The sequence below is a fragment of the Bos javanicus genome, chromosome 4 (genome assembly GCF_032452875.1).
Source record: "Bos javanicus breed banteng chromosome 4, ARS-OSU_banteng_1.0, whole genome shotgun sequence".
NCBI lineage: Eukaryota > Metazoa > Chordata > Mammalia > Artiodactyla > Bovidae > Bos > Bos javanicus.
In genome coordinates this window covers 15,697,927-15,723,541 of record NC_083871.1, presented here as the reverse complement: position 1 = coordinate 15,723,541, position 25,615 = coordinate 15,697,927, and the positions used below count along the sequence as shown (strand labels likewise).

Sequence of the window (25,615 nt, the reverse complement as noted above, 5' to 3'; positions counted from 1 at the left end):
CTGTAGTCTAATCCACCACAAACTCAGTGTTATGACTTAAGACCGATGTGTGGGGTCAGGCTGTGATAGGAAGCAGATGGCACACTCCAGTTAGGACTGATCAGAAGTGTGGACAGGGTTTGGGAAAGCAGGATGGCTCGGCACCTCAGGGCTAGGCCTGAAGGAGGTGAGGAGGTAGCAGCGCCTGGAATCTGCCGGTAAGGAGGAAAAGCGGTCAGCACACAGGAGCTGCAGGAGAGGAGCTCTGTGGTGGGTGAGGCAGGAAAAGAGATGACCTTCTCCTTCCCACCCTCTGCAGCTCCTTGAAGTAGAACCATTTAGCCACTCCCAGTGAAAGAGGAGGGCAGGGAAGCCAGGGCATAAGCTTGAAAGTGGCTCTGAAGGGACAAGCAAAAGACATCCAGTACAGTACCACCAACCACACCAGGTAACATATCAAATGATATCTGTCTTCTGCTACCTAGATGAGGTGGAAAGGGAAATGGGATTTATACTATTATGATTCAATTCTTTATGATTCAATTCAAACAGTATGTGTGTGGCTAAATCCCTCAATTTCTCATATTTTTACATTGTAAAATGTGGGTAGAAAACCTACTTTCCAAATTGTCCTTAGGTTTGAGATAGTACTAATATATAGGGTATGTGTGTGTACTCAGTTGCTCAGTCAGTCTGACTCTGCAACCACATGGACTGTAGCCCACCAGGCTCCTCTGTCCATGGGATTTTCTAGGCAAGAATACTGGAGTGGGTTGCCTTTTCCTACTCCAAGGGATCTTCCCAACCCAGGTATTGAACCTGAGTTTCTTAAGTCTCCTGCATTGGCAGGAGGATTCTTTACACTAAGCCACCTGAGAAACCTGTAGTATACAGAATAGGACATAGCAAAGTCTATTTGATGCTGAAAAGTTTAGGGAAATAAAGAACTTAGTCCTCTAACATCTTTGCCATCAACTTGTGTCTACTACATGCTCTGTTCTTAGGGAATTTATATCCTTGGCAATTACTGAACTAGTTGGGAATGTATTACATGAGGATATCAAACCTGTATCCTCGACAAGCATTGACTGTAGTCTGATCTCAGTATGTCTCTGCACATGTAAGTTTACTATTTCTTAATTTATTTTGGTGCTGATGTGACCAATAAAACACACATGTACCATAGAGTGTTATGAAGTCATGGGGCCTCGTTTATTTTTATCACAGCGCGTTTTCTCTATCAAAGAGACACTGAAAGTGCTCTACCTTCTTGTGGGGGCAGGTCAAGAACACCTTTTTAAACAAAATTCTATAAGGAATCTTTGTACTTAAAAGGTTTAGGGACCACTCATCTATTTTGGTTTTATGTATCAACATGACTTGAATCTTACAAAGAAATATTAGGCCTTAAATGTATTTTTCTGAGGGAATGTCTTTCCCGGTTCTGCATAATAAATTTGAGGGCAGTACTGTTAGAAGTTCAACAGTGCCTTTAAAATGGCGAGTCTCCATGCAGATAATAAATAGGAAAAAGTCTAATTTTAGGGTAATTCTCCAATATAGGAATGGGGATGAAATATAGAAAATATATTTTGTCCTGAACAGAAATCATTCATGTTTAGCAAAAATAACAGAGGCTATATTAGCCCTTTTCTCCTCTGTCAGCATTTCCAGTATAACCCAGATCTTCTTGTCATTCTGTTCCACAGGCAGATGTGATGAAAAGAAAAAGGCATGGGGATCCAGACAAACATGGCTTCACAGCCTGGATCCACAACTATTAGGTGTGTAAATTTGGATAATATTCTTCTAACTGGGTCTAATGTAAAAATAACCAGATTGCAATGCTATGGGGTTTTTTTGATGAGATAGTTGATAATGTGGGGATGAAAAAATTGATTTCCCTCCTTGGGTTCTATAACTCTTTAGAACTCTCATCACTTTAGTACTTAAAAATTTCAGGATTTGGAAGGACCTCTAGTAGTCTCTCATTTGCTTATTTTAAAGATGGAAATGTAAAGAGGTTATAGAAGGTATCTAATGATCATATTACTATATAAGTCATAAAATTCAGACTGGAATGGAACTCAGTCTTTTTCCAGAAAGCGTAACTTGTCGACGATCAAATGTAATGAGTAATTGAATCAAATCGAGTACACGTATCCACTGAGCCGGTCCTGGGACTCAAAAGGTGAAGAAGTCGACATAGCCAACAAGGTGACAATCTGGTTGAGCGCCAATACAACCCCATAAGACGTCTGACAATCCGTCACAAGACAAATACACTGAGCATATGCTCAGAGGGAGGAGAAATGTAACTCTGTCTGAGGTAGAAGAACCTAAAGAAATCTAACTTGCATTTAATAAAAGGTGGAGACCCTTTCAGCCATCTGCCTCAGTATTTATTAATTTAGCAAATATATGTGTATCCACAGCTATGTATCAGATGCTGTCTTATAGTAAGGAAGAAATAAAGTGTTAAACATTTGGCAATTGAGGACATGAGGAAGATACGCTGCAGAAGGCATATTGCAATCAGTTACTGATGATTTCGCTAAGAACAAACCAGGTACGAAAGTTTAATGAATTGTCAGAACAGCAGGTAAGGCCATCCTACGTGTCAGTGGCGTACCTGGCCAGACCTCTGAGGTTATCCTTCAGCAGAGGCACTAACGCTTTAAGACGCGGGAGCCGTTCCTCCGCCTCCATCGCTCTGCATCCTGTCCTGGCCAGGCTACAGCGTCTTCACGCCCCGCGGGCCACGCCCCTGCGCGTTGGTTGGTCTTTCCAGAAGTGATGAAACTTCCCGCAAGCATTACAGGAGCTGGGAGGGTATAAAGTGAGGGGTGAGAGGAAAACCCGCAACCTGCAAGCCGCAGCTGGGCCCTTCCAGCCCACCCGCCCCACCGGAGCCCAGGTAGGCCCGGCAGCCGCGGGTCGCGGCGCCCTTGCAGCGTGCCGCAGGGCCGCCCCGGGAGAGGTAGGAAGATGTGCGGCAGCATGGCCCGCCCGAAGGGTGGGCAGACGCGGATCCCGGCACCCCGGGATGCTGCAGCTCCAGCCAGGCCGGGGAGGCGGGGCCGATTGTTGCGCACCTGGGAGCCAGCTGGGGTGGGAAGACCTCCGCTGGTCTGGAAGAGAGGGGTCGCGTGACCCTCAGAGTCGCGGCCCTGCCGCTCCGGAGAGGCGGCGGCGGCGGTTTAAGTTGGCGCCTGTAAATTTCTTTCTTTCTTTCTTTCTTTTTTTTTTAAAGTTATTGTTATTATATTGCGTCGAAACCTGCGGAAATTTCTGCATTTCCAGGGTCCTGCCCTTGATGGGCTGGAGGGAGCACGTGGTCCGAGTGCAGCTGGGAGTCGCGGGGCCACGCGTTCCCTAGGCTCTGATCCTGCATGGAGTCTGCTGAGCTGTCACGGCCTCGGATACTCCTTACCTCCGGTTTCCACTCGGTTTCTCTTAGCTACCCCTCCCCCGACCTCTTGTTGCAAGACTCAACAAGTGACTTGCTAAGCAAATCCTGCCCAGAAGAGATCGGTTTGGGATGACAGGTGGCGCGGTCAGGGAAAAGGCAAACAAAAACAAAAAAAAAAATCTGGCATGGCTCAATGGTTATCTGTTTTATAGGAACGGCTTCAAATTAATGTTATTATTTTGAGTGAAGGAACACTCCCCCCCACCCGCCGCCCCCCACCCTGTGGCCTACATTATTTCCTAACCGTCTGTTGCCCATGGTGCTTGACAAATAATTTAAGAGCACCAGTAACTCAGCTTTTTCATTGATTGATCGCAATATTGTAAGATTCATTAGAGGTAACTTAGTAGGTCTTGAAGGCAGGAGTTAGTTGCTGAGATCTTAAACTTCACCATAGCACTTAAAGTATTGGTTTAAGTAAATGTGCTGAAACAACACTCCTATTCAGTAACAATTAGCCACATGTGAGTATTGAAAACGGGAAATGCTGGCTAATCCGGATTGAGGTTTAATAGAGAAAAGCAATGTAAAATATCCTGTCAGTATTTTTGTACTGATTTTACATGTTGCAGTAATAGTAATACTATTTTCAGTACATTGTATTAAAATCTATTTAAAATTTAATTTTTTTCTCTTTTAATGGAGCTACTAGTTTATTAAGCATTACATATGTGGCTTACATTTCCATTGGACAGCACTGCTTTAGACTTTTATGAGGAAATATGGAAAATTACTGGAAACAGGTAACAGCAGTGGGAAAAAGCCTTGCCAAGTAGGATGTTTGCAAGTAAAACAGATCCCAATATCAATAATTGGTGATAGTTTTAATTTGCTTTTCCTGCTGAAGAAACGTGTGCTTTGCAGTCATTTGTCATCCCTCTTTTCCCTCCAATTGAGTGCTTAAGTGTATTGCTATAGCACAATTAGTGGGATTCACCAAATAGTGTTAAGAAGACTTAGGGAAATGATTCACTAATGACCTCATGTGATTTTCAAAGCACTTTCAGAGCCTATTTTTCATTGGTATAGAGTCAGAGGTAGATGGCTTATTGATAGTCAACTCACTTAAATCACACTGAATTTTCCCAGTAAATCTCAAAATAAATCCAAGCATACCTGGTTAGTTGTGCTTTGCAGGTACTGCTTTTTTTTCTTCAAATTGAAGGTGCATGGCAAGTCTGCATAGGCACCATGTTTCCCAACAGCATTTGCTCGTGTTGTCTGTCGCATTTTGGTAACTTCAAATTTTATTACCGAAATCTGTGACAAGTGATCTTTGAAGTTTCTGTTGCAAAAAGCTTGCTACTTGCTGAAGATTCAGATGATGGTTAGCATTTTTTTTAGCAATATTTTTAAATTATAGTATGTACATTGCTAGACATCATGCTATTGCACATTTAATAAATAGACTACAGTATAGTGTAAATAAAACTTTTATATGCACTGGGAAACCAAAAGGTTCACGTGACTTGCTTTATTACAACAACCAAACTGACAGTGTCTCAAAGGTGTTCCTGTATCTGATTATGGGCATTTGGTCAAATGCCTGGAAGGGTCCACATAGAACGTGTGATACTTCTTTCCAGGTTGTTTTAATACAGCTTTCCATGTATTTGGTCTGGTCTCATGAGAAGGACCTAACAAGGCCATGGTTCTTCTGGCCTTGCGAAGATGAACCGCGTTGTTTTTCAGAGATACTGCTCTGTTTGTCCCACCTACTGTGGTTCATTTTAACATGAATGAAATGTCTTCAGACGGTTGTTCCAAGTGATTAATGTAACTTGAATATTTATATACTTTTTGATGACATTTATCAAGGCATTTGCTACAAATTTGCATCAAAAAAATACCAAAATAGTTTCCAAGAGTTCTAGATTTTTACCTAAGTAAAGTAACTGTTTGGAGTTGACTGCATCCAAATAAAATGTCTCTATTTTTACAGCTAAGAACTGAATTTGAATAGAAAAGTAATTAACATTTGTATTTGTATAGGAAGTACTTACTTGCTTCTTGGCCTACAAAGACAAGCCATGTTGTTTATCAGAGATACTGCTCTGTTTGTCCAGGCTGCCACGCTGTTTATCAGAGATACTGCTCTATTTGTCCGGGCTACTTTGCTTTCTTTCTGACCATGGTGGCTTTCAGACAGAAGTGTTTAAGAACATTTTGGTCCTTTAGAACATTTTCATGGTGAACATTTTGTATCTCTGTCAACTTAAAAAAGCTTCTTTTGTCATTAAGCTAGGATATCAGATAATAGTGCGTTCTCTTCTCTTTTTACAATTTCTTTGATAATATTTGAATAAATCACTTGGCGGTAAGGTAGAAGTAATGAAATGTTTATAATATCTAGGTATGTTAATATTACACTTAGGCAGTATGTACAGTCATCTTTTCTACCTATTAAATGTCTGTTACGACCAACCTAGACAGCATATTAAAAAGCAGAGACATTACTCTGCCAATAAAAGTCCGTCTAGTCAAAGCTATGGTTTTTCCAGTAGTCATGTATGGATGTGAGAGTATGGATGTGAGAGATATCAGATAATAGTGCGTTCTCTTCTCTTTTTACAATTTCTTTGATAATATTTGAATAAATCACTTGGCGGTAAGGTAGAAGTAATGAAATGTTTATAATATCTAGGTATGTTAATATTACACTTAGGCAGTATGTACAGTCATCTTTTCTACCTATTAAATGTCTGTTACGACCAACCTAGACAGCATATTAAAAAGCAGAGACATTACTCTGCCAATAAAAGTCCGTCTAGTCAAAGCTATGGTTTTTCCAGTAGTCATGTATGGATGTGAGAGTTGGACAAAGAACTGATGCTTTTGAACTGTGGTGTTGGAGAAGACTCTTAAGTCCCTTGGACTGCAAGGAGAGCTCCAACCAGTCCATCCTAAAGGAAATCAATCCTGAATATTCATTGGAAGGACTGATGTTGAAGCGGAAACTCCAATACTTTGGCCACCTGATGCGAAGAACTGACTCATTTGAAAAGACCCTGATGCTGGGAAAGATTGAAGGTGGGAGGAGAAGGGGATGACAGGGGATGAGATGGTTGGATGGCATCACTGTCTTGATGGACATGAGTTTGAGGAAGCTCTGGGAGTTGGTAATGGACAGGGAAGCCTGGCGTACTGCGGTCCATGGGGGCGTAAAGAGTCAGACCCGACTGAGCGACTGAACTGAACAGGTAAAGAGATGCATTTAGGGGACTTGCCTGGCAGTCCCTGGCAGTTAAGACTCCCAGACTGACTGCACAGGGTGTGGGTTTGATCTCTGGTTTTAGTTGTTGTTCAGGTGTTCAGTCCTGTCCAACTCTTGGTGACCCCATGGACTGCAGCACACCAGGCTTTCTGGTCCTTCACTGTCTCTAGGAGTTTGCTCAAACTCATGTCCATTGAGTTGATGATGCCATCCAACCATCTCATCCTCTGTTGCCCTCTTCTCCTGCCCTCAAACTTTCCCAGCATCAGAGTCTTTTCCAGTGAGTTGGCTCTTTGCATCAGATGGCCGAAGTATTAGAGCTTCAGCTTCAGCATCAGTCCTTCCAATGAACACCCAGGACTGATCTCCTTTAGGATGGACTGGTTGGATCTGCTTGCAGTCCAAGGGACTCTCAGGAGTCTTCTCCAACACCACAATTCAAAAGCATCAATTCTTCAGCATTCAGCCTTCTTTATGGTCCAACTCTCACTTCTGTACATGACTACTGGAAAAACTTTGATTATACGGACCTTTGTCAGCAAACTGATGTTTCTGCTTTTTAATATGCTTTCTAGGTTTGTCAGCTATTCTTTGAAGGAACAAGCGTCTCTTAATTTCATGGCTGCAGTCTGCAGTGGGGGAACCAAGATCCTGCATGCCTGTGGCGCAGCCCAAAATATTGAATAAAAAATAAAAGAAAGGAGATGCATTTATTCTTAAGACCTAAGAGGCAATTGTAGTATGCTGGAGCATCTCTTGGATTTTTCAGAGCTTTTGGGATTCTGGGATGAAGAGAGTAGACTAGGATCTCTGGGTGGGCTGGAGCCAGTCTGCATGTGTATCTGTGTCTTGGGTGTAAACCTAGGATAGAAAACAGAACGTGGCCTGAACACTGCTAGCTCTAGCTGACCAAATCAAAATGTCAGAGGGAAGCAGGCTTTGACTAGGGGCTAAACTGCTGTATATTAATAGCCGGCTGGATGTAAAGGTCATTCATCTTTTCTGAATACTTGTAAGTAGATTAAAAATCATTCTCTTACCCTCTGTGCCTGCCAATCTACTGGTAGATTGCTCTGGATAAGATAACATTTCACGCTTTGAAGTGGCTTATGCAAGTTTTGGGAATCGAGATTGAATGCAGACTTGAGTTGGATGTTGACTATTTAATTGATCTGCTTTTGTCTCCATAGAGAGCCTGGAGCTTCATCGCACCATGTGTGGCATTTGGGCGCTCTTTGGCAGCGATGACTGCCTTTCTGTTCAGTGTCTGAGTGCTATGAAGATTGCACACAGGGGTCCGGATGCATTCCGTTTTGAAAATGTTAATGGGTACACCAATTGCTGCTTTGGATTTCACCGGTTGGCGGTAGTTGACCAGCTGTTTGGAATGCAGCCAATTCGAGTGAAGAAATATCCTTACTTGTGGCTCTGTTACAACGGTGAAATCTACAACCACAAGAAGGTAAACAGAATAAAACCAGAAGGTATCTGGATGTGATTAAGCCTCAGAGATAGTTGATTATAATAATTTTATTTTGTTTAATGTTTTTTACTTTTCAACCACTTCCCATGTTCATTCTCACTTGCTCCAATTATATATAGACAGGGCACAGATGCACAGAGGTAGAATGACTTGGTCACCAAAAAATAAATGAGGATTCCATTTCAGGTTTTTAACTCTTAAAAAATCTTTTTTTTCCCTATTATTAATTTGAATACCTGTGTTAGGCACCAGGGCTACAGTAATAAATATGAGAGGTAGGTCTGCATACTACTGGAGTGTATTCCTATTAAGGAGCAGACAAAAAAAATCATTGTGCATATACTTGTGTTCTTGTGTGTTCAGTCATGTCCAACTCTTTGTGACCCCATGGGCGGTAGCCCACCAGGTTCCTCTGTCCATGGAATTTTCCAGGCAGGAATACTGGAGCAGGTTGCCATTTCCTTCTCCAGGGGATTGTCCTGACCCAGGGATTAAACCCGAATCTCACATGTCCTGCATTGGTTGGCGGGTTCTTTACCAGCTGAGCCACCAGAAAAGCCCCATACATATACTAAGCTTTATGAAAAAAGGAATTTGGAGTTGATGGGTATGGGAGATCAGTTTCAGTACAGGTTTGTCAGAGAAGGCCTCTTGAGGAACTGTCATTTAAACTCAGACCTAATGGACAAGGATGAACTAGCAGGGCTGGGAAGAGCATTTTGTGCAGAGCGAACAGCATGTGTAGAGCCCTGGGATGTTCATAAGTGAACAAGGGGCAGGTGGGCCAGATGGGCTTGGAGAGGTCAGGCAGGACCAGAGCAAGCAGGACTTGGTAAGACGGTAGAACGTAATTCTAAGAGCAATGAGATTTGAAGATTTTAAGGCAGGGATAGAATGTAATATCTTGTGGGTGATCCTGCTGTCGACTAAAAAAATACGCGCAACCTAAAAGTTGAGAGTTATGTTTTATTCTGTGGGAATGTTAGGACAGTATCTCTGGTGACCCCTAGAGAGCCAATCCTGAGGAGGTGGGGGAGGAGCCAGGCTATATAAAAGTTTGCAGAAAGAGGCAGGTAATCTGAATAATAAAAGATTACTGTTAAGAGAAAACAAAATCTCTCACATGAGGAGATTTAGGGATCTTCTATGTATGGGAAGATGCAAGTGTCCAGGCTTGCTGAAATCATTTCTTCCGGTATGCATCTAGCTCTCTGGGGCCAATCCTGCTTTCTTTATCTCTCACATACTAATTCCTTGTTTACCATTAGAGATGGCAAAAGTGGCCAGTGGCCCACTCACCCATCCTCCCAGCTCCTCTGCACTTCCTGGAGAGGAAGTAGATGATGGCTCCCGAATAGCTGGCTTTGTTTCACCTGGGCTTGGAAATTTGCATGTGGAAAAGGCTTGTTTACTGTGAGCATAAAACAGAAAACATTTCATTTCAGATTGCCCTTAAAGTGCTGTTGTGTAATTGTCGTAATCAGAGCCAAGGGTCAGACAGGTAGCCAGATGCAGTAGAGTGCAAGAAGGAAGCACTAAAATTGGAACAGCTTTTAATCTGGTGAAAGTGTACTCTTAGAATGAGAATGGTGAGGGTGTGAAAATTCTGACCCGAGGAAGCCACATTTGCTAAGAGCATTGCAATATGGAATTATTTGGGGCTAGGGTTTCATAAGAAAATTTTGGATCTAAAATGGGCAAGTTATTTTTTGTTGCTTGCCTCCGCAACTGTTAATTTTGAAAATTTCACATTTATAGAAAATAACAGAATATAGAGCACCTGGATTGAATAACTGCTAACGCTTTGCCTTTTTGGCTTCATCTCTCTGTCCGTACTACACAGACGTTCAATTCTGGGCTTAATCACTTTAGAGTATACCTAGGTGGTACAGAATCTGCCGCTAATGCAGGTGACATGGGTTCAATCCCTGGGTCAGGAAGATCCCCTGCAGAAGGAAATGGCAGCCCACTCCAGTGTTCTTGCCTGGAGAATCCCAGGGACGGGGGAGCCTGGTGGGCTGCCGTCTGTGGGGTTGCACAGAGTCGAAAACGACTGAAGTGACTTAGCATAGCATAGGTGGTATAGAATCTGCCTGCTAATGCAGGTGACGTGGGTTCAATCCCTGGGTCAGGAAGATCCCCTGGAGAAGGGAATGGCAACCCACTCCAGTATTCTTCCCTGGGATACCCCACAGACAGAGGAACCTGGTGGACTACAGATCATAGGGTCACAAAAGACTCAGACATGACTAAGAGACTAAACATCAACAGCAACAAATACTGTGGCACTTTAAAATGTGTAAGCATTTATCTCCTAAGAAGGACATTCTTCTACTTTATACCAATACTATTATATAACTCCTGAGAATCCATAATACCCTCTAATATTTAGTTCATAGTAAATTTCACCAGGTGTTCCAAGAATATATTGATATTTATAGCTGTGTTTTGGTTTGATTCAGATTGCATTCAAGGTTTATACATTTGGTTGTGATGTTTCTTGGTACTTTTTGAGCCTTCTTGGTATGTTCCTGTCATTCATGAGTCAGTCAGTTCAGTCACTTAGTCGTGGCTGACTCTTTGCGACCCCATGAACTGCAGCATGCCAGGCCTCCCTGTCCATCACCAGGTCCTGGAATTTACTCAAACTCATGTCCATCGAGTGGGTGATGCCATCCAACCATCTCATCCTCTGTCGTCCCCTTCTCTTCCCACATTCAATCTTTTCCAGCATTAGGGTCTTTTCAAATGAGCCAGTTCTTTGAATCAGGTGGCCAAAGTATTGGGGTTTCAGCTTCAGCATCAGTCCCTCCAATGAATATTCAGGACTGATTTCCTATAGGATGGACTTTCATTCATGAGTAGGGATTTATATTTTAGTCATCCTCTGGTCATATGGCTTTAGCCATTGTTTATTGTCCACTTAGTTCACTTATAGGAATACTTCAAGGAAAATGCTTCTCATTTGAAGAATCATTACAATTATTCAAGGCTTCCCAGGTGGCGCTAGTGGTAAAGAATCCACCTGCCAAAGCAGGAGACGCAAGAGATGTGGGTTTGATTCTTGGGTTGGGAAGATCTCCTGGAGTAGGAAATGGCACCCAACTCCAGTATTCTTGCCTGGAAAATTCCATGGGCAGAGGATCCTGGCAGGCTGCATTCCATGGGGTTGCACAGAGTCAGACACAACTGAACAGCTGAGCACAACGGGCTATTGCCCACTGCACATACAAACACACACACAGATAGTTATTTAACAAGTTCCTTTCTTGTATTTGGACTTCCCTGGTGGCTCAGATGGTAAAGCGTCCGCCTACAGTGTGGGAGACCTGGGTTCGATCCCTGGGTTGGGAAGATCCTCTGGAGAAGGCAATGGCAACCCACTCTAGTACTCTTGCCTGGAAAATCCCATGGACGGAGGAGCGTGGTAGCTTACAGTTCATGGGGTCGCAAAGAGTCAGACACGACTGAGTGACTTCACTTTCACTTTCACTTTCTTCTCTTATATTTAATTAAGGCCTACTGTACACCAGACATCATTTTCCTGGTGTTTGGAAGTGAAATGGAACAGGAAAGGTAAAAATGGACTTTCAAACTAGTGGGACTAGAGGAAGGAGGCAGTTAGAACTTCCTTACTGGGAAGTCCCTGGTGGTCCAGTGTTTAAGACTCCGTGGTTCCACTGCAGGGGCTGTGGGTTTGGTCCTTGGTCCAGGAACTAAGATCCCACATGCGAGAGGTGTGGCCACAAAACCAAACAAACGAAAACCAAAAAAAACTTCCTTTCTAAGCCAAGTTAGTACCATATATGTAAGAATGCTAAGTTGTATCATAGCAGTAGTGGCCTGACTTTCCCCTTAAATGAGATAGGAAATGCCTAGTTTTCCTTGAACAACATAGCTGCTTTTGCGTATTTTGTGACTACGTTGTTAAAAAGTTAAATATTTTGAAAACATTTTTTCTTCTAAATTAGCCAAGTATGTTGTATGTTCAGAAGCAGAGGAGTTCCATTGCTTCTACCCATCGTTCAGGTTATCCAATGCAAACAGCTAAAATCTGTCTAAAGAGTAGAACCGACATTTTAGGCTTATGTGAAAAATTCTTCAGCGTAAGCTTCAAAGTCCCCCTTTTTTGATAAAAATAGAATTTACTGCAAAATATAGCCAGGAGTGTGTCGGGAGTAGATGGAGACCCATCAGAGAGAAGAATATGAGTGCAGGCTGGGCAGAGAGGAGGCCCTGTCGTGGAGGGAAGCGCTTTAGAAAGCTGCAGCCAGCATGTCAAACGGCGGTGTGATTTCTGGATGGTGGCAGGGTACTGGGAGCTTCAAGAGAGTGGGCAGTGTACATGTGAATCATTAACCAAAAAACTACCTGTGAGCTTTAGGCCAAAGAGCCATGGTGATGGGGTGGTCATGGAGGGTAGGTTGGAAGCTGTTGCTGGCTAAAAGTCGTCGAGTGTTGTAGGCTCATTTATCCTGCAGGTACTTAAGCCCAGAAGGGTCACCAGAAGACCCTCTGCAACCCCTACCTCCTTGTGACAGAGATCACCACGGACAGTCTCTCAGAGTGGGGAGAGGCGACCAAGAGGTGACTCTGGGGTCACTGAAAGTGGCCAGAGCCCATCTTTGGACAGTTCTGAGCTTTTAGGCAAAAGGTTAAGAAATTACAAAGTGAGTGTGGTTGTGAAGCCTGCTTTTCAGGTCATACAAGCATAGAGACTTCTTAAATTTTAAAAACATGTTTTAAGTGTTCAAATCTACCCAGCATTTCCATTTGATTTTGTTTATATGAACCTCTTCTCTATTATCAGCCAAAAATATGAGTAAGTACAAAGAGGGACACACTGAGAACTTTGCAGCCTCACAATTTACCAGTGGTAATGGAGAGCCGCGGGAGTTTGGGCCTGATTTAATGAAACCCTCTCTGCATGTGGTGGGTGTGATGGTATCTTTGTTGTTCCCCAGGAGGAGGTGGATCAATAAAGCTTCAGTATCATCATTCTGTCCGTCCCTGAGAAGTAGCTTTAATGCCTAATGCAGAAGAATGGGATGCTGTAGACCTCCCCAGGGCCAGCAACTTTGTTTTGGACCATTTGTCTCCATCATCGTTGCACAATTGTCCATCAGGAAATAGTGTCAAATGTGTTTGTCCTTTTGCTTTCTGTTTTCATAGGAAGTGTTTCAGAGGACACATTTTTTGTGTCATGACACCTGGACAATCTATTTACTTAACTTACCTATTTATGTAAATACACATGTATTGGGCTTCCCTGGTGGCTCAGCAATAAAGAATTCTGCCAATGCAGGAGATGCAGGTTTAATCCCTGGGATAGGAAGATCCCCTCGAGAAGGGCATGGCAACCCACTCCACTATTCTAGCCTTGGAAATCCCATGGACAGATGAGCCTGGTGGGCTACAGTCCATGGGGTCACAGAAGAGTTGGACATGACTTAGAGACTAAGCAACAACAACCATGCATGTATTACATATATAGTATGTACATAATATCCATTTCCATCCCTCCATATAATACAGGGATACATTACCTATGTCTTCTATTTATCAGAATGCACCTAAAGTTTTCATGGGCTTAGCTTTATGTTACAATTTGATTCTGAGTTCAAACAAGCTGTATTTTGATAATGCCATGATTCTTTTAAATCACATCACTAAGATACACAAAATTATAGAGCACAAAAATGCTGAAGCAACTTTGCAATAAAAAAAAATTAGTGAAAGCACAGGATTCTAACATTTTCATTTTGCTATTGTTTCCTTAAGCTGCAACACCATTTTGAATTTGAATACCAGACCAAAGTGGATGGTGAAATAATCCTTCATCTTTATGACAAAGGAGGAATTGAACAAACAGTTTGTATGTTGGATGGAGTATTTGCATTTATTTTACTGGATACTGCCAATAAGAAAGTGTTCTTGGGCAGAGATACCTATGGGGTGAGACCTTTGTTTAAAGCCATGACAGAAGATGGATTTTTGGCCGTGTGTTCAGAAGCTAAAGGTAATGATAGAATTTTTCTGTGGTTTTTCATTATTGTCCCGATTCTGTGTTTTCTTCTAGACTGTATTTACAAATCTAATCCAATCCATATATACAAATGGGGCAACCCAATTTTTTTACAAGTGACTGTGTTAGTCATGGATTTTCTAGGCCTCCTTTTTTTTTTTAAACCACGGAGCTGGAGTCTCCTTTTTGGCACTTAAAACTCTGTAATCCTTACAGGATAGGTCTGTAGTAAAGTCATGTAATTTTTGTTGTGCTAATAGGTTCTGTGTCTGGTTTGATCCCGTGTGTGTTTTCGAGTTTTCCTGTGTCATGTGGTGACAGTAAGGTTGGCCAGCCCTGTAGTTACTGCACTGTGGTACTGTGCCAGGCTGTCCCACAAAGTCATTTTTGTTCAGCGCTTTTTAAACAGCTTTATTGGGGTATAATTTACATGCCATACAATTCATCCATTGGAAGGATACCAGTGGTTTTTAGTATGTTCATAGATATCTGCAACCAAAACTAGTCAATTTAGAATTTTTTTTTTTTTTAAGTCATCTCAAAACTAAGCCTTGTACTCTTAAGCTGTCACTCCCCATCCCTTTATATTCATTAAGCATTAAGCTTCCTGTCCCCGTCTTCCTTCCTCCTTCCGCACCCCCAGTTCCAGCCAGTCAGTCCGTCTTTGTGGATTTCCCTATTCTGGCCATTACATACCAGTGGAGTCATACCCTGTGTGGCCTGGTATTTCATTACTGGCTTCTTTCACTTGGCATAATGTTTCCAAGGTTTGCCTATGTTGTAGCATGTTATCAGTATTTACGTCTTTTTATTTACTTTTTATGACCTGAAGATATTCCATTACCTGGATATACCACGTTCTGTTCATCCCATGTTTATCCTTTTGTCAGTTGATGGACAGTTGGCTTTTATGAATAATGTTTCTCTACATATTTGGGTACAAGTTGTTGTGTGGTTTCATTTTTCTTGGGCATATACCTAGGAGGGATCACATGATTTACTCTATGTTTATAAATAGCATTAAAAAGAATAAAATACTTGGAATAAATGTAACAAAAGTACAAAACTGTATGCTGAAAACTGTAAAACGTTGTTGAAAGAAGATCTAGAGAAATTGGAAAGCATCCCATGATCACGGATTGAAAACTTAGCATTGTTAAGTTGGCACAGACTCCCCTAATGGATCTACAGATTCAACATGATCTCTGTCAGTATCCCAGGTGATTACTTTGTAGAAATTGACAAGCTGACTCTGAAATGCATAGGGAATTGCAAAGGCTTCAGAATAACCAAAGCAATCTTGAAAAAGAATAAAGTAGGAGGACTCTCCCTTCCTGACTTAAAAATGTACTGCAAAGCAAGGGTAATCAGGACAGTATTGTACTAGCAGAAAGAGAGACGTACAGACCATAGAGCTGAGAGTCCAGAAGTGCATCCGTACATCTGCAGGCAACTGATTGTCAGTGAGGGTACTAGGACCATTCAGTGGACAAAGAATAGTCTTTTCAACAAATGATGTTGGGACAAGTTGACATATGCAAAAAAAAACAGTTAAACCATTACCTCACACCATTTATAAAAATCAAAGCAGATCAAACTCTAAAATTTGATCACTAAAGTAAGCACTGAAACTTGATAGTAAAACTAAAACTTTAGTAAGCACTAAAACTATAAAACTCAGGAGAAAGCATGGGGTAAATCTTCATGACTTTCAATTTTGCAAAGAGTTCTTTGATATGACACCAAAAGCACAAACAACAAGGGAAAAATAGATACATTGGGTTTCATCAAAATTAAACATTCTTGTACTTCTAAGGACACCATCAGGAAAGTGAAAACTCAACCCACAGAATGGAAGAAAATACTTGTACATCATATTTATCATTTTTTGACAGTAAAGTTGAGGAAGACAGTCATCATTTATGTCCTAGCTAGACAGCAATGACATGCTAAACTGTGATCTACCTCCTCGTCTGCTTTTTTGCTTCATTGTTTAAATCCTTTCTCACTTGATGTAATCATACGAGAAAGAACAAGTACACACATTATTTACCCAAAGTGCTGTTAGGGAAGCCCAGCAAAGAGAACACAAGGGAAAAGGAGACTCCTTACTTCCATTTGTCTCTGATAACCTTGATACGGAATATAATCTCACATCCAGTTTACCCTCTGAGATTTCTAGACTTGTAAGTTTTTTTTACATCTTTAACTGCCCTTTTCTAAACAACAGGTCTCATCTAGGGTACTACAGCAGTTTTCCTCTCTCAGTGCTTCCAGAATAGACTATCTAAAACTCATTTGGTTGCGGTGCTTTAAATCGTAATTGCTCCTCAACTTCCGCAGGGGCCGTGTGCCTCACTTGAGGTCTGCTGGTGGGTGGTAGGATCTGGATCTCATTTGCTGTTTGAATTCCATACTACACAGTAGATTCTTGGGTTAACAAACTCAAATTGTACATCGTAAGTATTCTGTGTGGATAGGCTGTTACTATTTACAATAAAACTTTTTTTTAAAATCAAAATCGTGATGTCAAGTTGATTACTTCCTGTGAGAACTTAGAAAATTTAAATTATAACATTTAACTCACACACAGTTTATAATAACTACATAAGGGATATCTGAATTTAAAGTACCTTAACAGTGGATCATTTTGCTTATTAAAGGACTGAGAACCATAGCTGTTTTTTAAAAAATACCTCAGGGATGACAAATGACTGCCAGGATATCATAAAATTAAATTTCAAGTCCATCTTTTTGTTTAATAAATGTATCTTTTGTTTGCTTAGTAAAGAAAATAGATTTTTTAAAATCAGAAATTCCAGCTAGGGAGAAGAAATTAAACATTGGAGGTTTTCCTATTGCCTTAAATTATTAGAAATCAGTTTAATTTTTCTGTACATCTCTGTACACTATTACCTTTCTAGTAGGGTTTGAGGTAATTATATTTTTCCTATTTTGCTTATGCAGTGGACATTGTATTTGTATTAAAAAGAAAATAAAGAGGAATTTAGACATGAAAGTTACTATGAAGTATTATCCTCATTTGAATAAATTTATCTTTCTGGTTTTGTAGGACTGGTTAACTTGAAGCACTCCATGACTCCTTTTTTAAAAGTGGAGCCTTTTCTGCCAGGACATTATGAAGTTTTGGACCTAAAGCCAAATGGCAAAGTGGCGTCGGTGGAAATGGTGAAGCACCATCACTGTAGAGACGAGCCTCTGCATGCCCTGTATGACGGCGTGGAGAAACTCTTCCCAGGTGAGAGAGCAGATGCCCATCCACCTGTTCCCCACCTCTCGCCCCTAAAGGAAAGCTGTACTCTCACATCATTGAAATGACATCAGTTTGCAAATCTGTTTCCTTTTTAACTTGGAGGTGATGACACACTGAAATTTGGCCTGCTTCACTGTTGAGCAAATGCCATCGTGATGGAGGTGGATGGTTGCATACCTGTTTCAATAAATAATTCAGCCCAGACCTTTCTGCAGCTGTTTCATTTCCTTTATGTGTTAATAGGTTTTGAGATAGAAACTGTGAAGAGCAACCTCCGGATTCTTTTTGACAATGCCGTTAAGAAACGTTTGATGACGGACAGAAGGATTGGCTGCCTTTTATCAGGTGAAGTCAGCTTAAAAAATCTAATTACATTTCATGCATATGTAATTTAAATGATTTATAACTATCCTGGAGGCTTAGACTATAAAATACTTACTTAAAATACTTACTATTGATTCAACCTTTCCTCCATTATAGGATGAAAACGTTTTCTGTAAGTTGCTTTCAATATTCAAAATAACACAGGAACATAAAGTTATACTATAATTGTATTGGCATGAGTGAGCTAGTAAACATGTTTGAGAAAGTTCATGTCCTCCTACTCCACAGTCTGGATGTAAGCCCTAGGATGTGTAGTGTTTTTTGTTGTTCAGTCACTCACTAAGTGGTGTCCAACTCTTTGCAGCCCCATAGACTGCAGCGCACCAGGCTTCCCCTGTCCTTCACTGTCTCCCGGAGTTTGCTCATACTCATGTCTATTGAGTCCATGATGCCATCCAACCATCTCATTCTTTGTTACCCTCTTCTCCTCTTGCCCTCAGTCTTTCCCAGCATCAGGGTCTTTTCCAGTGAGTCAGCTCTTTGCGTCAGGTGGCCAAAGTATTGGAGCTTCAGCATCAGTCCTTCCAGTGAATATTCAGGGTTGATTTCCTTTAGGATTGACTAGTTTGATTTCCTTCCTGTCCAAGGGACTCTGAAGAGTCTTCTCTAGCACCACAGTTCAAAAGCATCAATTCTTTGGCATAGTGGCTTTTAACCAATTTAAGTACTGTTACCATTATGACAGGTTAACTGTTAGATTTTTCTTACTCAAGTTGATTTTCAGTTTATAAAACTTGGGAATTTTAAAGGCAAAACTCTAATCTTGGTGCTTAGGAGGAATATAAATAATCTCTGCTCCTCTCTTAGGTAAGGCCCATAACCACCACACTTTCTGTCTTGCTCATAGGTGGCTTGGATTCCAGTTTGGTTGCTGCCACTCTGTTGAAGCAGCTAAAAGAGGCCCAAGTTCAGTACCCTCTCCAGACATTTGCGATTGGCATGGAAGACAGTCCCGATTTACTAGCTGCTAGAAAGGTAAGACACTGCCTCTTCCTGTTAGGTAGTTAAGACAGACTTGTTAATTATTGATGGTTCTATACTTTGTTGCTGTATTGACTTAGGTAATTGTTTTGAATTAAATATATTAAATGGAATGAAACGCATATTGAAAATCACTTGTGCTGTACACTGTATTTTGGGTACTTTTATCTTCTATGGGCCACACAGTCCTCATAAAACCCAATGATGGTAATCCTGTCCTTTGAAGAGTAAGGGCATGGGTAGAGTGGTTAAGGCTGAAGGCTTTGGAGCCTGATTGTTGGTTTCAAATCTTCACTTTAGCACACAATCCCACACTTATGTAATGGGAGTGCTCATATCTACTGTGGCACAGTTTCAAGGTGAAAATTACATAGTTCATATAAAGTGTGTGGGATAGAACCTAGCGTGTAGTAAGTACTTAGAATGTTAGCTGTTCTTGTTGCTTTTCATTTTCTTTATAAGATACTGTGTTTAGGACTGTGGGCAGAGAGAACATTGTACACATTCAGTGTGTGGTAGACCTTGTTCCCATTCTGATGGAACTTCCAGAGTAGATGAGAGAGACCAAGAGTTGTCTGAAAGCCAGTTGACTGATGCTGAATGAATCCGCAAGAGCCAGAGAAAACTGAATGAGGGGGAGGGGCCTTAAGTTAGAAATAGCATTCTAGATGTAAAATGAGGCATTGCAGGAGGGCCAACAGGCGATAAAATCAGCACGAGGGGAGTGGAGGCCATGCTTGTTAGGGTGAAGTCTCGGAGTGAGAAGGGCAGATGGGATGTCCACCTCTTGTGGTCAGTGGAGGGCAGACACTGGGGGACACCGGGGAGCCAGACTAATGGGGCTTGTATGCAGTGGCCTGGAGAATCATTTCCCCGTGCTGTGGTGGCCTGTGAGATCATTTCCTCTTAGCTTGTCTTACTTGTTTTCCACCATTGTTAATTCATGATGTGTTATGAACTACTGTTTTATTTTCGAGAGTTTTCCTTTTCTGGAACTTCCCTGGTGGTCTAGTAGTTAAGACTGAGCTTCCAGTGCAAGGGTCATGAGCTTGGTTGGTCCCTGGTCGGGGACCTAATATCCCACATACTATATGAAATGGCTGAAAAAAACCACAGCTTTTTCTTGAAAGAGTAGTCCTTTTCTTAAAAAAACAGGCATATGCATATTTCTTTATGTAATCAGGTGGCAAATCATATTGGGAGCGAACACCATGAAGTCCTCTTTAACTCTGAGGAAGGCATTCAGGTCCTGGATGAAGTCATATTTTCCTTGGAAACTTATGATATTACAACAGTCCGTGCTTCAGTAGGTAAGGTATTTTATGATCCCCCAAAGATTTTAATACTGAAAAGAGTGTAAGGTTTAAAAACTACTATTTCAAGCAGTTGTTTAAAGAACAATACTCATGAATGAACTCAGGTCAAATTCCTGTGTCAGCAGTTGTTGAAGACGAAACGATTTAAGAACTCCTTAATTCCTTAAGAATTAAGAATATATAGTTAAACCTCCACATTTTGGTATCACTATTTATATTTCTTCCAAGAGTTGATGCATAGTTTTCTGTACCTTCTTACCCCCTGTTTTTCTGTATAAAAGTTTGTTGGACTATACATTCTAACTAGTTTCTGTAAAGAATCCTTGTTTTAGATAGATTTTGGTAAATAGTCCATCAATAACTATTATTGTCTAGGAATAAATACTTGCTTTACCCTGTGGGTGCATACTAAGATCATAATTGTACGCCACATCGGACTGGCCAAATATTGCTGAGCCTCTAAATGCTATTGGCTTAGACACACCTCTCTCTTAAGGAACTCAGAATCCAATAGGATTCCATTGCAAAGTTTAGAGCCTGCATTCTCATGCTTTAAACTTTGCAATAACATCACTGGGGTGCTGTCTCTCCCAAAGGAGTAAAAATGATTTCTTGAAGGGTAAAAAGCTTAGCTATTACAGTGGTTTCTGGCTTTCCAAAGTACTTAGACAGATATACAGTATTTCTGGTACTAACATTTCATTGGTGAAGGAGATTAGGGAAAAGCTCTAAAAAGTATCACTAGGAAGGTGATAATGAAAAAACCCAAGAAAAATACTAGTTTACAGGGCCATGGAGCAGGACCAACCAGCATCTTTTAACATGCTTTGCTGTATTTGAAATACGCTGAATGGGGAGTATGACGGAAGAAGCCCCAAATTAAAATTAAGCTACCAAAACCCCAACTTATTATTTTCATGTAGTGATACTAGTGTGAGAGTTATCAAATTTAAGACATTTGAGTCATTGTTCAGCAGAATTTTTTTAGCATTTTTAACATTGTTTAGCAAAATTTTCAGATAGACATTCTTGGTCTGAAAGCAGGAATATTTAAAAACCTATATATAAAATTATGACAGGGCTATGTCATCACAGCAGTACAACTTTTAGATTAAATACATATAAGTGGGTTGCACTGTAGATAAAAGTCATTATTTTGCAAACTACTTCACATAACAGAGTCTAATCTAGTAGCAAAGCTTGCCGCCGTTTTCAGAAACCAAATAAGAGGCATTTTTGGTAGAGGGTTATGTGGACATTAACAATAATTTCTGTCTCTTGTTTAAGGTATGTACTTAATTTCTAAGTACATTCGGAAGAACACAGATAGCGTGGTGATCTTCTCTGGAGAAGGTTCAGATGAACTTACTCAGGGTTATATATATTTTCACAAGGTATGCATTCTCAAATGGAAGGATATTGGTCCTAGGGGAAGAAAAGTATGAATTATTTGACCATTTTCTATTGTTTTTTTTTGATAAAACAGTAACACTTGGAATATTTTGTGAGGTGTTCGAGAAAATCTGATACTGTCTGTATTTGTTTGGGCAAGAAAGAAGTCTTAATTGTGTCAGATAATACCCATTTTTTAAAAACTAGTTAACATAAGAATCACATTTCTGGTATTTCTTAGTCCCCTGTTGTCTTATGGGCTTTGGACAATGTGAACCTGTCATTTTATCTATTGGTTCTAGCAGTCTTGGAGTGAGGGAAGGCATGCTTTATAAAGCATTTACTTTCTTCCCTAAGCTTTGGTGGTTTTTTGTCTTACCCACCTTTAGAGTTGGAGTTGTGTGCAAGAATAAGAAATAAGAAATTTCATTTCCAAAAGCAAAGCTTGAAGGGTGTATTTTTAACTTCAGCTCTGTTTGTAAACAGGCTCCTTCCCCGGAGAAAGCTGAGGAGGAGAGTGAGCGGCTTCTAAGGGAACTCTACTTGTTTGATGTTCTCCGAGCAGATCGAACTACTGCAGCCCATGGGTATCTTGATGTTTTAGGAAGTGATTATAAAAATAACCTCAAAAAACAAAAGGCTTTCTTTTCATTTAGTATATGCTGTGAAGTATGCCTTTTATAGAAAAGATGAAGCTTGTCTCAGTGCAGAGGGAGTAAGCTGAATCAGAGTGCTGTTGTCAGGCTGAGAGTACACGGATAGGTGGTTTCAGGTGGAGTTTCTGTCTTGAAAACAGAACATTCTGCCCTCTTCTGGGCAGCTGAGAGGAAAGGCGCTTGCAGCTCTTTTGGGTCTTTTTAAGAGAAATAAGGCTTATACAGCTTCATGTAGTTTAGTGAGCCCTTAGTGCTTGCTTGCCATGTCTGTTTGATGCTATGGGGACCATGTAGGGGAGAGGGAAGTGAAGATGCAAGAGGTTTGATTAGCTTATAAAGTAGGTCTCTTTGGTATCATTTCTGATTATTGAGAGTTAGCACTCTTTAAAGCTGGTCATTTAAAGACTCTTAACCATATGTGATGGGACTTCCCTGATGACTCAGTGGTAAAGAATCCCCCTGCCCAGTGCTGGAGTGGCAGGTTCAATCCCTGGGTCAGAAAGATCTGTGGAGAAGGAAATGGCAACATGCTACTCCGGCGTTCTTGCCTGGGAAATCCCATGAACAGAGAAGCTTGGTTGGGTACAGTCCACGGGTCGCAAGAGTCAGGCACAGCTTGGTGACTAAACAGCAATAACAACTGTATGTGATACAATCTTTTTTGGTTGCTTCTACCAAATCACACTTAGTTAGAAAATAAGAGGTTGGAGAGTGAACTGAATTCAGACATTTTTATTACTAATTGATTAATAACTTATATTCAGTATAAATCAGTGGTCCATGGTGTTTTTCATCAGAGGTCACATCATCTGTTCTTTGAACCCTGGTTAGGACAGGTAGATAGGGTAATAGCCACAGATTGGCGTTACAATAGATAGTCTCACCTAGAGAAAACTATAACTCAGTAAAGTCTAGGCAAAGTCCATTCTTAATGTTCAGATCACTCATAATTCTTTTTCTGCTTTTTGAGATATTTAATAGATTACAGAAGGGAAAGTGAAAGTAATTATTCTCCAGTAGTTTGTTCACTCCCTAGACAATACATATTTTGAGTGAAGGTTTTTGTACTCGTGCATTTAATGTAGGGCAGTTATGTAGGACTGTAAAAATGACTTTATGATCTTAACATCATTTAGAGGCTGGATGAATTCCTAGGAAACCAAATCAGAATCGAAACTGACAGGCACTAAAGATCCATTTTGGTTTAGATTTTCTTTTCCTTTTTAAGCCTTGAATTGAGAGTCCCTTTCTTGGATCATCGCTTTTCTTCCTACTACTTGTCTCTGCCACCAGATATGAGAGTTCCCAAGGTGGGTAAATCAACTTAAGGTAAAAACGGTCCATTGATACTGGTCATATTTAGAACTTTTACTGATACTCCTTTCATTTTCATGTCAGAATGGGATAGAAAAGCATCTCCTGAGAGAGACATTTGAGGACTCCAATCTGATACCTAAAGAGATTCTCTGGCGACCAAAAGAAGCCTTCAGTGATGGAATAACCTCAGTTAAAAATTCCTGGTTTAGGATTTTACAGGACTATATTGAACATCAGGTATCATATCTTTTAAAAGTATATTTCCTGGAATAAGACAATTGGATGCAAAGTTGTAATCACTGTTCATTTTGTATTTAATTTAAATGTTTTGTGACTGTAGAAGGGATTCCCTATAAATAATACTTCTTTTAAATTTCAAGAATTCTGTAAAAATTAAGTAGTATGAAGGATTATAAGTAGCATCTAGAATAGAGAGAGGAGACTTAGTGGTCCTCTCTGGCTTGTATCTTACACATTTTGGGGAGCCTGTTGGGTGCCAGACTTACGCACAAAAGAATCAAACACTTAGAGCCACCACTTTGGAGAACTATGCATGTGAATGTTCCTTAAAGGTCACTGCAGCTATGTGCATTAGGGTATTTTAACATTTTCTGAAGGATTAAGAGTCTCTCAGTATTCAGAGATGTCTTTTCTTTCTTTTTTTTTGTTTGTTTGATTTTTGTTTTTGTGAAACCAGATTAAGTACATACATTTCTGTGCCATTGTAAGGCCATTTCGCTTCTATCCTGTTACTCTTACAGGTTGATGATGCAGCGATGGCAAGCGCAGCCCAGAAATTTCCCATCAATACCCCCAAAACAAAAGAAGGCTATTACTACCGTCAGATCTTTGAAAACCACTACCCGGGCCGTGCCGACTGGCTGCCCCATTACTGGATGCCCAGGTGGACCAACGCCACGGACCCTTCTGCCCGCACTCTGACCCATTACAAGGCCGCTGCCAAAGCTTAGGCACTCACTGAGCCCTGGAGTCAAAGTAATCATTTCTTCTCCTTGTGAAGGGTAGGGATCTTGAGGGCAGGAAGGGCCAACCGCCCAGGCTTGCCTGGGTGTGAAAAAATAAAAGTCTTAAATCCGAGACTTTGCTGTAGTCATTTATATTCATACAGCCCCGTGACCAGAGGTAGCTAGAAACTGAACAGCTTTTACTGTATCACAGGAAGGTAGAGAGTGAGATAGGAGAGGGGAAACCATCTGATGGCTGGGAGACCTCACACACCCTCTCCTGTAGAGGACTTCTGGGTCTCATGCCAGTAGGGCATCCTTATGGTCCTCGCCTCATCTGAGTGTGGTCCTCCTCTGGCTTCCTCCCTTAGTTCTCTCTGCATTCCCAACAGCTGGCTAGTTACACTCTGGAGAGGTGAGTAACTTGTAAGACTTGGACAGCTCTGTTTTGTAAAATAGGTTGACTGCAAACTGCACAGCCTAAAAGTTGAGAATTATGTTTTATTAGGTGGAGTCTCTGACTTAAGACGACAGCCTCTCAGATGGCTCTGAGTGACCACTCTAAAGAGGTAAGGGAAGAGGTGGGATATACAGGAGTTTTTGCCACAAAGGCCAAGTAGTCTAACATATCAACAGATGACGAGTAGAGAAATCCAGGCATCTCAAGTTAATGAATTTAGCACTTTTCCAGGTATGGGGAGATGCAAGAGTCTGGCCTCATTGAAATGATTCCTTTGATGTGCCCCTCAACTGTCAAGGGCCAGTATCCTGCTTTTCTCCATCCTGAACCCCTCAGGGTGTCCAGTTGGGTGGTGGGTGGCTGATAGCTTAATGGCTGCAATATCCTTTGTTTGCTGACACATCAGGCAACGTTTTTCATCCTTGGATAGTAATTTACATCTTATTCTGTTGATCGGACATCTTTTCTGGAACTATTGTAAATTGGGAGTCAGCAGGCTTTTTCAGGGCTAGACAGTAAATGTTTTAGGACTTACAGACCTCTGTTGGAGCTGTTCAGCTCTGCCATTATGGTGTAAAAGCAGCCACAGATGGTATGGAAACTCGGGGGCAAGGCCACGATAGGCACACATATGGTCATGGCCGTGTTCTATTAAAACTTAGAAAAAGAAGCAGTGGGCTAGATTCAGCCCATAGGC

General features: G+C 41.1%; 1 protein-coding gene across 2 annotated transcripts in view; it reads left to right on the top strand.

The window, feature by feature from the left end:
• ASNS (asparagine synthetase (glutamine-hydrolyzing)) overlaps positions 1–24,591 on the top strand; it is a 149,593-nt gene extending 125,002 nt beyond the window's left edge. The window contains exons 1-12 of one of the 2 annotated variants that reach the window (XM_061413519.1): positions 2,751–2,896; positions 7,856–8,127; positions 13,930–14,167; positions 17,247–17,432; positions 17,691–17,792; positions 18,679–18,806; positions 19,996–20,122; positions 21,416–21,522; positions 22,007–22,107; positions 23,405–23,486; positions 23,575–23,730; positions 24,255–24,591. In XM_061413519.1, the coding sequence (XP_061269503.1) occupies positions 7,879–8,127; positions 13,930–14,167; positions 17,247–17,432; positions 17,691–17,792; positions 18,679–18,806; positions 19,996–20,122; positions 21,416–21,522; positions 22,007–22,107; positions 23,405–23,486; positions 23,575–23,730; positions 24,255–24,464 (1,686 nt within the window). In that variant the 5' untranslated portion in view covers positions 2,751–2,896; positions 7,856–7,878 and the 3' untranslated portion in view covers positions 24,465–24,591. Of the gene's footprint in view, positions 1–2,750; positions 2,897–7,855; positions 8,128–13,929; positions 14,168–17,246; positions 17,433–17,690; positions 17,793–18,678; positions 18,807–19,995; positions 20,123–21,415; positions 21,523–22,006; positions 22,108–23,404; positions 23,487–23,574; positions 23,731–24,254 lie in introns of those variants that run through there. The other variant, XM_061413520.1, reaches the window with a different exon arrangement.
• Positions 24,592–25,615: the final 1,024 nt, after the last annotated feature.